Raw genomic sequence first — 16945 nt, forward strand, 5'->3', positions numbered from 1 at the left:
CTGATGACAACAAAATACCACATACTGTTCCTACCATAACTACCTGCTTAAGGTGCACTGGTGGGCTAGTTAATCAGTCATGATAGGATGTGGCAGCACACATTGTAAACAAGGATGACACGGAGGAAAAGACAAACACAAGTGCTGTACTTCAACTGTCATTTTATTGCTTAAAGGGACACTAAAGGCAAATAAAAATTTATGTCAGAGTGAAAGGTCAATGCGTGATGTCTAAAACGTCAATATTATCAATAGCAGAGCTCTAGTAATCAAGAAATTAAGGTAAACGTAGGACACTATATGCGCCACCAGTGGGACATTTTGGAACGAGCCCGATGACGTCAAGAGTCTACAGTACAAATTATCACTAGTATTTAAGCTATTTATGATAAAAAAATTACACCATCTCCCGCTAAAAGGGACCATGAGGCGATGCGAAGCCGGAGCATTTGCACGATCGCGTTCCATTGGCGTTCGTTGGGCATGCTACCGACCTCGCGTCGTGGAACGCAAAGAGGAACACCACGCGTTGTGTCTTCCCTCTAGCCTGGCCGGTAATTCTCACAGGGCGAGCAGGGAATACGGTCAGCGGGCGCGCGAGAGGGAAGCAGCGTAGGAGAGGAGAGAGAGGGGGAGGAGCCGTGCATGCGCTGGCGCTCATCGCGGCACTGCGCAGGAGAGAATTTCGGCATGTCAAGCCAGCATTTCAAAGGAGTCAACCGAAGCAAGCACTGGACAACGCGCACAGCGCTCTACCGGCTTGAAAGAGAGGATGCTAGAAGAGGAGAGTAGCGCATGCGCCGCGAGAGCAGAAGCGAGAACGCAGGAGAAGTGCAAACAGCTGCTGGGAGAGAAGTGGAGAGAGTAACGCGCAGCTGTTGGAGAAAGGAAAGAAGGAGAGTTGCACATGCGTATTGTGAGTGCGGACAAGCAGACCGCGCATGCGTAGTGTGAGTGTGGGCAAGCAGTCCGCGGGACATACCCCCGAGCAAGAGATGCTTTGCATCTGAAAGAGGACATTCCGAACATAGCATTCTGAACATGCTGGTTGTGCATTTCTGATTGATTCATAGAAAAAAGAACTTGACGTTACAGTGGAGAACGGTGCGGGTTGTAAAAGTTCCGTTTTTGCAGGGCTGCGCTCCGCTCATGTGGTCAAGTCTCAGTGGTAGTTATCGCGTACTGCTGCGTGTGCCTTGCACGCTCATGAAAGTCGCTCTAACGGAAAGTTCGCCAAAATGCCGTGTACGTGTGATGTTGTGTAATGTGTTCTTCAGAGCAGACACCACAGTGTCAGCTGCCGGGCAGTAAAGGCGGACAATGTTGGGCAAGGCAAATGCTACGTATGAAGGTCGTTTCAGGCGCACGACTTGAATTGTGCTAACACTGTGCGGTTTGCTAAAACGTGAATTTCATTCGATATAAGCATTTCCGTGGCACGAAACAAGCACTACGAGGTTTCTGGAAGGCTATTTCAACAATCAACGTCGACTTAACATTTGCTTTTAGTGTCCCTCTAAGTGATAATCTGTTCAATGAGGATGAAAATGGTGAAGACAAGTAGTGTCAGGCAGCATTTCCTTCATGCAAGCATCATCTCATATTTCGCATTTCAAACATGGAATGGCACTATGCTGTTGTGTGATTAGCAGACACCTACCAATATCATCAAAAACTAGCCAACTGTTCTTTGTGTGCTTCAGTACGATGTAGAAGCTCAACAGCAGACAGTTATCAGTTCCCATCACATGGTCAGAAGAGGTTAATCGGGTATGGTGAAGTCCTGGCAATCCTAGCCCTCATAATTCAAGCTAATGGATAACAGAATTTCCCACAATGGAACTCAACAGAATTTCGGATTCTATTGCGGGGCCATACAATTAAATTTAAACGCAAAATGCACGTATCCTCCTCTAGCTAGCCCTGCTGTGGCTGTTGCACTAGGGTGTGTCCAGATAAGATCGAACACGAGGTCCCGGTCACCATTCACGATTGTGATGAAATTTACTGTAGGTCTAGGCATTACACCCAGAACAATGGTCTCGCAGTTAGTCTTGCGAAAAAAAATTTTTGTTCCCCTGAAAAAAAAATATACAAATTTTGGCCGCAAAAAACGCTTTTCCGCCAATTTCGCGATTTCTGAATTTTGAGCGCACCTAGGGAAAAAACGGTGCATTTCTTCGTCACAATATTTATTCCCCTTAAAGAACAAGTGAAATACAATCTTATGAGTCTATTATTTCCCTTGCTTGTCGAAGCACGTTTGAAGAAAAAAATCGCAAACTTGGCAAATCGCACAAAATACCTCTATTTCAGGAATTTATTGCTGCAAGTAAGTTAAAGTGAGGATAATAAAAATTGGTACATATTAACTTTGATACTTTCGCTCTCTTTTAAAATAATTTGCGTGGTTTTATCGCGCTCTGTTTTACTTAATAATTGGGCTTAAACGTAAGTGATTTACCAAAAACGCCGAACTTTGAAAATGATTTTCTCAAAAAGGCCATTTTTAATTTTCTTTTAAATCCCTCTGCTTGAAGTCAGGGACGTCATCTACCATTGTGCAGAAAAAAACGTTGCATTATTTTGGTTGCTAAAAAGTTATAGTGCGTCAAATGTGACCATGCCAGCCTAGCGGCCGCGTCGTTCGTTATGGGCTAAACTCGGATATAAGTTGCTAAAAATACTTGTACGTGACATAATCACAAATCAGCAGCTCCACACCAACAAATTCGCAGCCCGGTGTCATGGTTAAGCAAGCTTTGTTTTGGGATCAGCCGCTTGACAAACCCGCAGCAGCGGCCGCTCGATGCTGCGGGCGCTGACATTACATGAGTGCCGCTTCGACTGAGGACGAGCTCCGCTTGAGCGCCAAACTACGCTCAGAGGACAAACGAGAGAAGGAATGCATCACTGTGAAAGATAAAGGCCGTTAAGTGCCAACAAATTTCATAGTATGCAACAAAAAGTCTGCCGGCGATTTCCCAGTGAGCGCCTCCAGTAGTGGGCTCATGTGTTGCTTTCTCTCTTCAGATGGCCTAAAGATAATTAGGTTCATTCTATGAGCAACATATGACACAAAAGAAAGCCATTGACATCTAAAGAAAGCTGTCATACTTGCTTCCGATGGTCGAGGAACTCAAACTGCAGTTGTTCATCTCGTGCCAGAACACTTGTGTCAGCCAGCTGTGAAAAGAAGTGTGTCCAAGTCCTTTACTTCATTAAAAAACCGCTTTTACAATACTGTATTGTTGTGCGTCCGCAGATAGAATATTCAACGCAAGTCGAGCATTTATCACGATATTATGCGGCTTCGGGCATAACAGCAGGAAAAACAAAAATACATCCGTGCTGTATTGAAGGCGCTCACTGGGAAATTGCCGGCAGAGTTTTCGTTGCATATTATGACATTTGTTGGCACTTAACAGCCTTAACTTTCACAGTGATGCATTCCTTCTCTCATTTGTCCTCTGAGCGTAGTTCGGTGCGCAAGCGGAGCTCATCCGCAGTTGAAGCGGTACTCATGTAATGTGAGTGCCCGCAGCATCGAGCGGCCGCTGCTGCGGGTTTGTCAAGCGGCTGATCCCAAAACAAAGCCTGCTTAACCATGACACCGGGCTGCGAATTTGTTGGTGTGGAGCTGCTGATTTGTGATTATGTTACGTACAAGTATTTTTAGCAACTTATATCCGAGTTTCAGCCCATAACCAACGATGCGGCCGCTAGGCTGGCATGGTCACATTTGACGCACTACAACTTGTTAGCAACCAAAATAATGCAACATTTTTTTCTGCACAATGGTAGATGACGTCCTTGACTTCAATCAGAGGGATTTAAAAAAAAATTAAAAATGGCCTTTTTGAGAAAATCATTTTCAAAGTTCGGCGTTTTTGGTAAATCACTTACGTTTAAGCCCAATTATCGAGTAAAACGGAGTGCGATGAAACCACGCAAATTATTTTAAAAGAGAGTGAAGGTATCAAAGTTAATATGTACCGATTTTAATTGTCCTCACTTTAACTTACTTGCAGCAATAAATTCCTGAAATAGAGGTATTTTGTGCGATTTGCCAAGTTTGCGATTTTTTGCTTCAAAAATGCGTCGACAAAGGAAATAATAGACTCATAAGATTGTATTTCACTTGTTCTTTAAGGGGAATAAATACTGTGACGAAGAAGTGCACCGTTTTTTCCCTAGGTGCGCTCAAAATTCAGAAATCGCGAAATTAGCGGAAAAGTGTTTTTTGCGGCCAAAAGTTGTATATTTTTTTTCAGGCGAACAAAATTTTTTTTCGCAAAACTAACTGCGAAACTATTGTTCTGGGTGTAATGCCTAGACCTACAGTAAATTTCATCACAATCGGGAATGGTGACCGGGACCTCGTGTTTGATCTTATCTGGACACACCCACTAGCTTTCTGCGCTGACAAGCCTATAGACAGTTTGCTATCTTGCAGGTAATATGGAGTGAGCACAAAGGTTGGCTCAGCCAACCTTTGTGCTCGCTCGATATTACCTGCAAGACAGTGCACACAAAGCTACCCAAAGTTTGGCCCAGCCAACCTTTGGGTAGCTTTGTGTGTGCTGTCTTCCAGTGTGTGTTGAGGTTCTGCAGATGTTATGAGCACATTATAGTTTCAAAGAAATGCTGAGCGTTTGTTTGCCTCTGCCTGCGATATTCGGCATGCCAGCATTGTGAAAACACAAGTGTTTGCAGTCAGCGAGTGAGATCTTTTCATGCTTGCCAATGCAGACATCACACCACACTTGTTAATTTGATTAGTAGGCCGATGTTTAGTGCAATATACAGGTCGTCCCATGTAACTTGAGCCAAGACTTTAAAGTTGAACAGAGCATCGGAAGCGAATCAAACCAAACACATACTGTTCGCACTGGCCTATAGTTGCTCAGGCTATTTTTTATTTTCCCCTTAACCAGCTCATTAATTATGTTTAATTAAGCAACCTTTTAATTGTTGGCTGAAGACCCAAAGTATAAATGCAGAGTTGTAAAACACCTCCAGAAACCACCGACTGAATTGTTTCCTCTGCGATATGCCTCATGCACTCCTTTTTTTTCTATGTTGCTAAGAAACCCCGCAAAATATGAAAAATAAAGCGACGTGAGCAAGCACTTCGCACTGGTGTGGCGCTGCTCTCAGGTGAACAATTGGCAAACAAGGTCGCCATCAGTATTACTGGGGCCACGGGCAAGCGGCAAAGTTTTTTGATGGTGGCCAGCATCTGGGTCTCTGGCTTTGTCGGATGACGATGCAAATGCGTGCTGTTGGCTGAGTGCTCTCGAGGCGATAAAGCAGCCATAAAACGCTGCAGGCGATCTGGTTCACCGATCGCATGCTTAAACGCAGCATGAAAGCAGTGTGCAAGCACTCAGTCAGGTGGCTTTTTCCATATTCAGCGATGCTACCGAGGACTTCTGATTTGGAGCAATTTTTGGAGCAGCAAAATTTCCGCTTTGGAGCACTTTGGAGCAGCAAAATTTTCATCTTGGAGCACTTTGGAGCAGATAATTTTGCATCTGGGAGCACTTTGGAGCAGCGAATTTTATATCCTGGAGTGCAATACAGAAGGATATTGCATTAACATTCAAGCACCTGAGTATTATTATGGGGCTCTTATGAAGGCTAGAAATATTTCGATTCATTGCAAATCTCGTGGAAAAAATCATCTCAGGAGCATAGGCGTGCGCACAGGGGGGGGGGGGCGAAATCTGCCCCGTACATTGACCCTTGCGATAGCAATTATACAGACACTCTCGGCGGATTTTTGCCGTCGCCGTTGCCGTAATTTTCCGTATAAAGTCCAAATTAATAACATCACCACGCGCATTCTAGCCGCGGGTAAAAGCTCGCGAACGCTGGCGACGAACGCGGCTGAAGCGGAGATTAAACTATCCGGCCGTCTGTCTCCGCCGCACGAACAGCGCATGAGATAACATCTTCCCGCGTGCGGGCCTGCCGTCGATTGCTCATCAAACAGAGAGGAAACGCCCCGCCCGTCTTTCGTAAGGAGCATGACGGGACGCCAGGGGAGCGGAAGGGGGGGGGGCATCGTTCGAAGGGCGCAGTCGCTTGCGCGCGCGCTATCTCGAGGCATCAGGAGACGGCTCGTAAACTTTCTGTGCTCTCAATGCTTACTTCGCGTTTAGAAAACTCTGAGCAAGAAAACGCTTCGGTTCCTGGAAGGAAGGAAACAGGAAAAGGAGAAGGCAGGGAGGTTAACCAGAAACACTTCCGGTTGGCTACCCTACACTGGGGGGTCGGGGAAGGGGAATAGAAAGACGAGAAATAAAGAGGAGGAAAGCGAAAAAAAAAGGGAGAGAGAAGAGATGCAGTGCATTCACTACAGCGTGCGGGATTGCACCACAAGTCAGAGGCGTTCGCATAAGCCCGTAGGGGCCATATTCCCTTAAACCAGCGTTTTGTTGAGTTACGCGAGATCGGATCGAAGAGTTAGCTGCTAGTCTTACTTCGTTTCACAATACAATTTTTTGGTATCACATTCATTTCTTCGCTCTTAAGCAAAACTTAGTTTTTTTTAACCGTCAGTTATTGACCCTCGAAAGTGCGGGGCGGACGTGTAACATGGCGTAGCCGCTTCACTGTGGGCCGTCAGCGACGGGCCCGCTACTGACAGCTGCGCATTTGCGGCTGCTCAGACCAGGAGATATGCTTTTATTAATCAGATGACATTTTTAAAAAAGGAACCAAAAACTTTGAATTAGAACTCTAGCACGTGAGCTCGAAAGGGCAGGGCCTTTAGGGGGTATTTACCGCAGAGTAATTACAAACTCAGACGTGCTGGCGGAAGGAATTACGAAAAAGCTGTTCTGGATGAAGATCCATGGATAAAGTATATCTGAGGAAAAGTGTCAACGCGTTTCCACCGTTCGCGTGCTCTTCCATAAACGCGAAGCAAGGAAAATTCGATATTGTCCCATATATCTACTGCGAGCGATCTCAGATTTCATTCCGCGATGTCCGGAAACAGAAGTGACAGACATTTTAGCGGCACTCATGTAGTTATTACTGAACATTGCTTTCCTTACGTCGTGCGACGCTTGAAACGAGCTATCAGCAGCGTTTCTGGAACAGACGACGTCCGCCGATGAATCGCCGTCGCACTTTCTCGCTACCGATAGGCCTAGACGTCACGAGCCTCTGCGGAGAGGGCGTTTTGCTGTCGAGCCGACTCGCAGAACAGAAGCTGCGTCGGCACCGTGCATGGCATCGTGGCTTACTTGGAAAGCACGCGCGAGCGCTATTTATTCAGCGGAATAATTCTTGGTCCATGATTGCGACTTTATTGGCAGCCCCAAGATCGAGCTGCACATGTTCTGACGCGCCGGCGGTGCGATTGCCGGTGATAGACGCCCCCAATCCCGAGACTTTGGCGCAGTTTGGCGCAAATTTCGTCGATATTATCAGGGTGGCGCAGTAAATACAATTTGGCGCACTTTGGCGCAGGAGTGGAATCACTGCATATTTCATGGGCTTTCTTTGCAACATGGAAAAAAGGACGATGTGAAACATATCACACAGGAAACAATTCAATTGGTGGTTTCTAAAGGTGCTCTGCAACTCTGCATTCATAATTTGGGTTTCCAGCTAATAATTAAAAATTCAATTCATTAAACATAATGAATGAGTTAGTTAACAGAGTAATGACACAACATTTTGAAGGCAAGATAACTTGTGGAATAGATTTGTGTGGACACGTGTCACACATCATCTATGAAATAACGGATAATATAGCCTAGAACATATTAAAAATCAATTTTAAAGTGCATGTCGCGCCACTGCACACGAAATGCGCCTTCGGTTTTCTTGTAAACAACCAAACACCCCCTGCGTCATGAGTTTGTGTTGGCTACCACGATCCTTGCAAGCACTCTCTCCTAGCAGACCTTTCCAACGGAAACAGTGGGCAGACTTGCATGGGAGCACAAAGACTGATGTCCTTGCCTTGGCAGTGCATTTTTGGGGGGTCACGCATATTTACAATAATAATAATAATATTTGTGGTTTAACGTCCCAACACGCATATTTACAATGCCTCAGAGGGGATTATAGCAGCAGCCAGGAAGCTCTCATTGAAAAGAGTTGTCAACGTGGTGCTCATGTGCATGCAGTATTGTGTGCTAACATAGCTAGCTATGTTGACATGAAAACCCCTCTGGGTCCCACCTAACAAGGCGCTCTCTAAAACTGAAACTGCAACTGAGCACTAAAACCGTCTCCAAACACTAAACCCTCCCGCACTCGAGCAAACAAGCATTCCAGCCATGATAGGTGGGTCATCAGCTACCTATTGCAACAGAAAAAACAAGATGCAAAATTTTTGTGTCAGTGCTCCTTTAAAGGGACACTAAAGTGAAACAATGAATCTGTTTAGATTGATAAAGTGTTCTCTGAGAACTTTAATGAATTTCACCATTATAAGTTCATTAATACAGAAGAAAATCAAGGTCAGAGTACAATTTTTAAATTTGTCGTATTTTAGAGTATTAGTGTACTTGTCGTATTTTGGCGACATTGGACCAACGAAATTTCTTGAAGCTTGGTATATTAAGTCTGCGGCCTCCTCAGACGTCAATCAACCTCATTTTTACTGATTAGGAGCTACGTAGGCCCCAGTAGACGCCATCAAAATATACGATGTCGCAGCGTTTGGTGCGGGAAATTCAAGGTGGCGTCACCACCTGCATTTTCTTTTTGCGCGTCTTCTCGCTTACCAATCGTCTTCTCGCGAAGTGCGCGAGAAGACGCTTTATAAATGCAGTTAAACTTTATAGACTTTATAACTTCGAGAAGACTTTATAAATGCAGTCAGGTATATTGCCATGTGCATTCTTTTCAATGTCCTTGGTTAGCACAATCATGTTCTTACATTTCAGTCGTTTCCACTTGCATGCTCACAGTAAACAACCAATTTACATGGCTTATTTATTTAGAGCTTAATGTATAAGTGTCATGGTTACCACATCATAAAAAAAAGTTGTGGCGAGGCCTCCGCTAGCGTGCTTTAACCCTTTAGCCCTTTGAAGGTTGTTGACGTATATATACAAGGTTGCAGACAAGTCCCGAACGGTCAATACCATACATTTATGGTGCCATCTAAATGTTCAAAAGTACAACTCTAAGAAGAACTCAATAAGCACACACTGACACGCTTCCATCATGAGCTGCACATGCTAACCGGAATATTTACTTAACTGAAGGAACATTGCTTCGCGTCACTAAGCGCTTTCTTAGATCTAACGCGACAGCCTTTGGTAGGCTAAATAACACTCGGATTCAAGTGGAACACCAACGAAAGTTTTGACATATGCCTTATTTCCTTCGCTGTCACTAACTCCACATTGATTGAAAAGGGGACACAACACTGCCGAAGCACCTTCAGCAGTTAAAGGGGTGGTGCCACCAAATTTGTGGCTTGCGCGTTCTGTGCTGTAAGCGTTTCCTATAGCTCCAGGAAGCATGATGCACGCACCAAGATTCATGTATTCTCGATAAATAATTTAATATCGCCTTTTCATATGGACAACTTTCGGTTTCGGTTTCTGGGCGCCGAGGTTGGGCCAGTGACGTAGAAGTGTAGGAGGCGTGGTCACGTGACCACACAAGGCTGTGACGCACTTAGCCAGGAAGCGATCGAAACTCGGCGAGTGATGTAGCAACCGATGCTTTGCCGGTACTATAGTGAACTAGAATATATTCTAGTTCACTACAGCCGGTACGTACGTTGCGGAAGTGGCGGAGGTCCGGAGGTCACTCACGTTACTACAGCAGATTTGGTGTGACGTCACTACAACTTTCGTTGCCCATCCTACAGGTCTACGTCAGTGTTGGCGCGCTAGCGATGGGTTTCTATCGGGAGAATGGGCATTTAGGTACACTTTGGAAGTGAATTAAAATATATTCTAAACGTTTGCTGTGTCCGACCCTTCGTGTGGAGTGTCCTTGCATACAGAGGAAACCCGCAACAGGCTTGTTATAGCCTCGAAATTTGATGGCACCACCCCTTTAATGTATAGTAAAAAAAAGAATGACACGTGTTTCCCTACCGGATTTGCGAGGCGCATAAACACACATGCTTCAAGCATGTGCATCAGTCATGCAGTGTCGTTCGTCTGCTTCGTTGGACATAAACAAGATGGCGCTGACAGTTGGGATGGCACCTACTAAATGGCACTGCGTATTTTGCATAAGGTCTATTGTACATCACCGCAAATAAATAAGTCCCAAGTGGAGGAAGTATGCATATCTACCATGCTGTCTGTATATTGCTCCAGGCACGTGTGCACTTACTGTGCAGCAATGCAAGCTCTGCTGCTAGCACCAGGCAATCGCAGCTGCCCGCCATGACTCGATATGGTGCCGCGAGTACTACAAGGAGACATGGGAGCACATTTCTGTTTCTTAACAGCTCCGCCACCTTGCGGGATTCTGCAGACCTGATTTGCAGTGTGTGTCCATGTGCTTCGAGTTGTCGATGAATTCGCCCTCGCGCTGCCAATTGCTAGCTTCCTGGTTAGCTCAATTGGTAGAGCGATTGCCCCGGAAAGGTGCTGCTCCCGGGTTTAGTCCCTGGACCAGGATGAATTTTTCAAGCAACCAAGAGGCTTTCTTTCTGAGAAATCCGTATGGATTTCCTTGTGGCTTTGTGCTACAAACCAGTGGTTGTCAATTTCTTTTTTCCTACATGAAAGCTTCCTCAAAAGTGGCCATTAAGGAGGCAACTGGCAACCACAGAAAAACTTTTCTTGAACCCTTGACTATGTGACCTTGAGAGAGGACAGCAGCAGCACAACACATCACCACAGTGGAAGTCATCAGAAAGATGGTAAAGGAGCAAAAAGGAATTCTTTTGATCATCTGAGTACAAGCACTATGGTGTGAGCGCTGAACACCCATGACCATTCATAGAAATTACATCAATAACAAAAATGACCACTAGCAAGCTACATCTGGGTAAAATGACTAAAAATTTTCATCCACACAAACTTTGCAATTTACTGAATCTTCCTGCCAGTCAGCAAAGCGTTATCCCCTCGTCCTGCTGCAGCACCTGCCTGTGCATGAGCACAGTCAATTAAAAACAGCAAATTTGTAAAAGGAGTTAGCACATTCATCTAAGTTTCCCTGCCACATCAATCCTATTGGCCGTTCAAACCCAAGCATTACAAGCACGCCCTATGTTCAGCCTATACGATAAATATGGGGCTGCCAAAGACCAGCTACAAACACACCATTTTATGACTGCATAAGGCACTAAGCTATAGTATCAGCATATCCTACCTGAGGTGATGTGCTAGTGATGCTGAATTGCAGGGCCAGGCTACACAAAGAACAAAAAAATAAATAAAATAAAAGCACAGTCAAAATTGGGAGACATGTGAACACAAATTCACAAAAAAAAAAACTGCACATTTTCGTGTTCTTACTTTTCCCAATTCCACTAGCTAGTATTGTAAGAAAGAGCTATTAGTAAGTGCTGTTATAAATTTTGAGAAAGAACTATTGGAAATTTTCAGTTAGAATGACATTTTGGAGGATGGCACCAGGCATCGCTGTTGGCACAATTGACACAGCTGGCGCTACTGTTATCATAGGGCCAGTGCAACACTGTTACATTTCGAGCATTGGGCTTCCACAGTAAAAATGCACTTTGGAAACCTTTGATGTACAGTTGAAATGGAACATCTTTTTCTTTAGTATAACGACTGCTAAGAGCACTTGCTCATAATAACTATGTCATGGCCGTTGCAAATCTGGCTGCTAAAGGTAATGGCATCTTCATCTGATGGCACTAGTGGCACTTTCTGTGCACTAGCCCTGTGCCTTATGTTCAGATGGGAATGCCATGATACGAGGTGCGCACCATTGCGCCACCGTGGAGATTGACAGGGGAGCGTGGTGTATCCCATCGCTCAGAGCATGGCGCAGGCAACGTGGCGAGGTCTTATCAGTGAAACGGTACTATTCTGGACAGTGTCGCATTCCGCCATATTGTCAAAATTTGTAATGGCGCCATTTTAAGCCAGTCAGAGAGACCATGGCAGCTCTCTGGGCCAATCAAAGTTGACTAATGGCAGAATTTGGCAACATGGCAGAATCTGACAGTGGTCTAGAATAGCACCCCAGGTGTAACTGACTGTTAGTGCAGCCACAAAACATGGCCGGACTAAGAAGTAAATGTGCGCGAGCTGTATGTAGTCAAGCCATGCTCACACAAGGCTACTTCTGCTGCTGGGATCCCACCGGACAGTGAAGCAATGCAAAAATTTTCAGCAACCTTCGGCGAGCTGGTATAATCTGATTCAGCACAAGCGAATGGAGAAAGACTAACATACACTGGACACACGACGATTGGCATGCTACTTTCATTGTCTGGTTTTCCATCGTTTGCACTTTTATATTGAATACAAATTGGCACTGGAAATTGCTGTCTGCGAAATTTCGACTTCGGAATGTCTCTCCCAGAGGACGCTGCAGTCAAAGATTTGAGTTTGGTCACAGAACACCTTGGTTTGGTGGCTTACACGTTCGTCTGGCCCATACCGGAACGTGAAACTCAGGCAGTGTTCGACACAATTTCCCCTCTACCACCACAGTGCCAGTGCAGCTCAGCCGACGAACCCATGTGGTTGGCTCTGATGTAAGTGTACAAGTCAAAATTACGCCCACATGACACGAACTGTAGACGCTGGAAACGAAAGTATGAGCATTACTTAGCCCTAAATTTTTGTTTTTCAATCCTTCAGTAGTGTACATAACATTTTTTGAAAAAACAGTGAAATGCCATAACCCTGAATACTCAATATGTTGCCTAAGTAGATGAAACTATCAAAGTGAATATATACAGGGCATAATGTGCTGCTATATAATCAGCCTACTGCACAAAAAATCCATTAAAAGCAACTAAACAGTCCCCTTGTCTTAAGGACCATGTAGGAAACTACGTAATCCCTTATTGTAACGAAGTAAGCAGATGGCGAAAAAAAAAACTTTGTAGGGGTATTCTGATATAAGCGACCACTTGAGAAAAGCCAAAACAGTCGAGCTTTAATTGCCTGCAACTTGCGAGGAAGTCAAAACACAATGTAGTCAGTGTAAGCAAAACTGCATTCGGGGGCACAAAAGGCAGCGAGCTTGGTTGTTTTCAAGTGTCTTGCCGGGTGCGAGCAACCCCTGCTCCATTTGATCAAGCATTGCATGAGCCGTGGTTGCCACCCATGCATTCAACTTTATTTCGCTGCAGGCGCAGGTTACTCCTGCGTCTGCACCATAATTGGCATTTCACGTGGTCTCTTTGTCCTCGTCTGGGCCACCAACAGTGTCAATTATCTCCGCATATCCGTCGCTGGGGCGACCACAGGAGCCTCTTAGCCAGCAATTTATGAACAGCCTCGTACAGATTAGCTGCAAGTCCAGTCATCATCAGGGTCACTGACGACGGCACAGTAAAAGACGGCCTGCGCAAAGCAGTTGGTGACCTTCGAAGGTGCGGGTTCTTTCCATGAAAAGTTGAGCAAATGGACCGCATTCAAGCAAAGCAATGTTGTACCTCTTTGCTGGCGCCACATGCTGTGAGCATGTGCTGCAAAGTGCCTTGCAGTACAGCTTCCGGGTGGGTCTCGATGCCCTGATCCCTTATCGATGCCCAGTACCGCAATTGTGTTTGCAGGCAAAAATTCCAAAGCGATCGCCTTGAGGTTAGCCATTGTCACTGTATACCACAAAACAGACAAGGCACGCCTAACGAAGCACCCTGAATAGCACAATCACTTGGCCTGGCAGCATGGATCCAAAGGCATGTGCCGTCGGTTTCTGGACAAAGTGACTGAATGCGGCAGGCAAAGCAGAAGCTTCAAAATGTCGTCAAGTCAAGACGTCTTGCTTTAGACATCTCAGCACCATAAACCTTATCATGTGAACAATGTTCGCTTTCACAAGCTGCCGGCGTCACAATCAAAGCGGTAGGATGCTACGAATCTCGGCCAACTATGGCTCAGCAAACATCGCTGCGTCGCCATGTTTTGTCGACGACAGAGACTTTTCATTGGCTGACTTAAAGTGACGTCAGGGGAACGTGAGCTGGGAAATCGTAATTGTGATTTTATAGTTACTAAATGAACCCGGATGATGAAACGAGTTGAGGTACAGTCGAAACCCGCGATAACGAAATCCCGAGGGAACGAAATTCTCACCGCAACGAAATATTTTCGGAGCACCGGCGAACGCCCATAGGAGTCAATGCATTTCGTAACTCGCGACTACGAAAGATATTCATAGCGCAGTCCCTCATTAACGAAATTTTTGAAACACGAGTGCGCAAATAATCTACTCTCGCAACATTAACTACATTCGAAAACTGCTGAAATGCATTCATGCTACACTTAAATTGTGCAAAGCTATCGCTACAGCGCACTTGAGAAGCAGCCGCCATCATTGTTTACAAAAAAAAAACAAAGCTGGGGACAATGATGATTATGGCTTGCCGAAACACCTGCTCGTTATCGCGGACTACGTAGCCAAATCCACATTCCTTATGGAGTTTCGTTCGTTGGCTTGGCTCTGTGCTTGGCTTTGTCGGCTTTGCAGGCACATGGTGGCATGTGTGGAGCCATTTGTGGAGCGTTTGCTTGGTCGCTTGGTGCAACGTGAACTGTGTGTTGCGATTGCTTCTTCATTTTGGATTCCTTCTTCTTTCGCGAGAGTGCCTGCGAAGATGACACCGGACGCCTCCAACGAAAAAGCGGAAGTTCATCACGCTGGAAGATAGGGCGGTAGTGCATTCATCAGTGAGGTAGACAAGGGGCAGGAAAAACTGAACTTTTCTTGATTTCATCGTGGGCGATCCATTTTGTAAAATTCGGCATTGTCAATTTTCTCGCTGTCAATTTTCTCGCTCGCTGTCCACGATTCTGCGCTGATCCGCGCTGATCCAGCGGAGCTGGAAGACTCAGGTTCGCCTGTAGGCGCACTTGATGACGATACTGGTGACAGCGCAGTGCCGCCGTCACTGACCAGTGCATGGGGCGAACTTTATGCCGTGGCAAACGTGATTCCCGATCGAGAGGCATGAAATTGCTGCATTGTAAGGCCCACCAAAGCAAGCTTACTGACTTTTTGGAAAATAGAATTTTTTTTTTTTGTAATTTACATGTCTTTTCTGCCGCATTCTCGCGCCAACGAAATTCCCGCAAGAGCGAAAGTTTGTGCTTTCCCCGCCGATTTCGTTATTGCGGGTTTCAACTGTATAGCATTGAATGGATGGCCAGGATTCCAAATACACACGTAGTTGAAAATTTTCAAAAAACGTTTCACGACCCCCCCTTTAATAAAAGTCATAGGCAACATATTTTAACCCTTTGAGTGTCGAATTTTTCTGAGAAAAACTTTCCCACATGGTCAAATTACTTTATTGCCGTTTCTGAATGTATGAAATGTGTAAAGTCGGGAAAAAAATTGTACAGAAAAGAGAACAGTTTTTTGGTGTCAGCAGAATTCGAACCGCTCAGAAGTGCAAACGTTCAATATGTAGTATTTCAGAGCGTGGTATTTCCTTGAAACACTGGTCTACGCACATTGCCTTATCGCCGTCTGCACACATAACACGTGTCTTCTCTCTGGAGCGACGAGCTGTACTGGCAAACATCGGCATCTTCTCTGCATGTGGCTGCCTTGGGCAGAGTAAACTCGGTAATCAAGAACGAGAATACCTCGTGAGTGTCGATGATCCTGAGCAGCGCCCCTTTGAATCCCTCTCCCCCTGCCAAGGGAGTGCCGATAAAGATAAGAATAAAGTTTTGCACGCCTCTGGTGTGATTACACGGTGACACTGAAACCACGAAAGGGCGTTGCTCATCAGCGTTGCGCAGAACGCGCTGACGCTAGAAATCAGTTCTGTTTATCTCCGCGAGAGGTAGCACAATCATTTCTGACACTTCCCAGAGAGCATGTATCGTCATTACAGCGCGAAATTTCAAGTGGAGGGTCGAAAACGTACCCGTACGGCAAAGACACTGCGGGACAGAAAACCACCGCCGTACAAGTACAGCAAAAACACTCAAAGGATTAAAACTTCAACTGTAGAAAAGAACGGTAACCATTCATGTTATCTGTCCTTTTTGGAGCTTTTTCTGGCAGTTTTCGTTCCTTGTGCACTCGAGAGAGTGCTGGCCCTTCGGTGTTCTATCGGTCCATCGCTCTCGCAAAGGTACTGAAGGATCAAGTATTTACCACTGGGCACATACATCAGGACTTGGTGTTCAAGTTATGTTATGGCCTTACGAGACTGGTGTCTGCACGCCACTCGAGGACAGTGGGGCAGCACTTGCTGCCACCACCAGGGGGTGGAAGGAGTCACCACCTGAACACTCTGTGGAGCCGATAGACCTATGAGGCTTTTACGACATTTTGTTCTTGGAAACCCCCAAGGAGTTCCTCTCACTCTGACCTAAGAAATCTTCTGATATCATGGCCAATGCTTATGTTTATGAACAATGTTCTGAAACTGTGCATTGCCAATACTTTTGATTTCAGAGTTTTTGCATTTGTTCTTTTCCCACTAGTTCAAGGAGCCGCTGCTTGACATTTTTGATGCCTTGTACAGTGGAACTTCGTTAAACCGTACCTGACGGGAGCACGAAGAACTACGTGCTATGCGGTACTACAGTTTACCCGAAATAAGAAATTTGCACTTACTTGCGTGTAAAACGAAACATGTTCGCAAGAACACCAAGAAACACGTTTATTCAGTGAAAATCAGACGCCAGAAGTCCGTCACTCTCGTTGCCGCTTTGGCGGCCTCGCAGCGACAACTGCAGCTTCAAAGCCATCCAAGTCGATGGCCATTTGTCCATCAAGCCGTTCTTTTCCGCGAACCCCGCATCACGTCAGTGCTTGCGCTGCTTCAGCC

At 45.5% G+C, this 16945-nt stretch overlaps 1 protein-coding gene across 3 annotated transcripts in view; it reads right to left on the reverse strand.

Moving 5' to 3' along the window:
- LOC119404246 (cell division cycle and apoptosis regulator protein 1) overlaps nt 1-16945 on the reverse strand; it is a 221614-nt gene that overhangs the window by 147922 nt on the left and 56747 nt on the right. Inside the window, exon 6 of one of the 3 annotated variants that reach the window (XM_049418286.1) lies at nt 3118-3186. The exons of the other annotated variants lie outside the window; for them this stretch is intronic. Within the exon in view, the coding sequence (XP_049274243.1) occupies nt 3118-3186 (69 nt within the window). The remainder of the gene's footprint in view (nt 1-3117; nt 3187-16945) is intronic. 3 annotated transcript variants of the gene reach the window in all.

The sequence above is a fragment of the Rhipicephalus sanguineus genome, chromosome 1 (assembly GCF_013339695.2).
Source record: "Rhipicephalus sanguineus isolate Rsan-2018 chromosome 1, BIME_Rsan_1.4, whole genome shotgun sequence".
Lineage (NCBI taxonomy): Eukaryota > Metazoa > Arthropoda > Arachnida > Ixodida > Ixodidae > Rhipicephalus > Rhipicephalus sanguineus.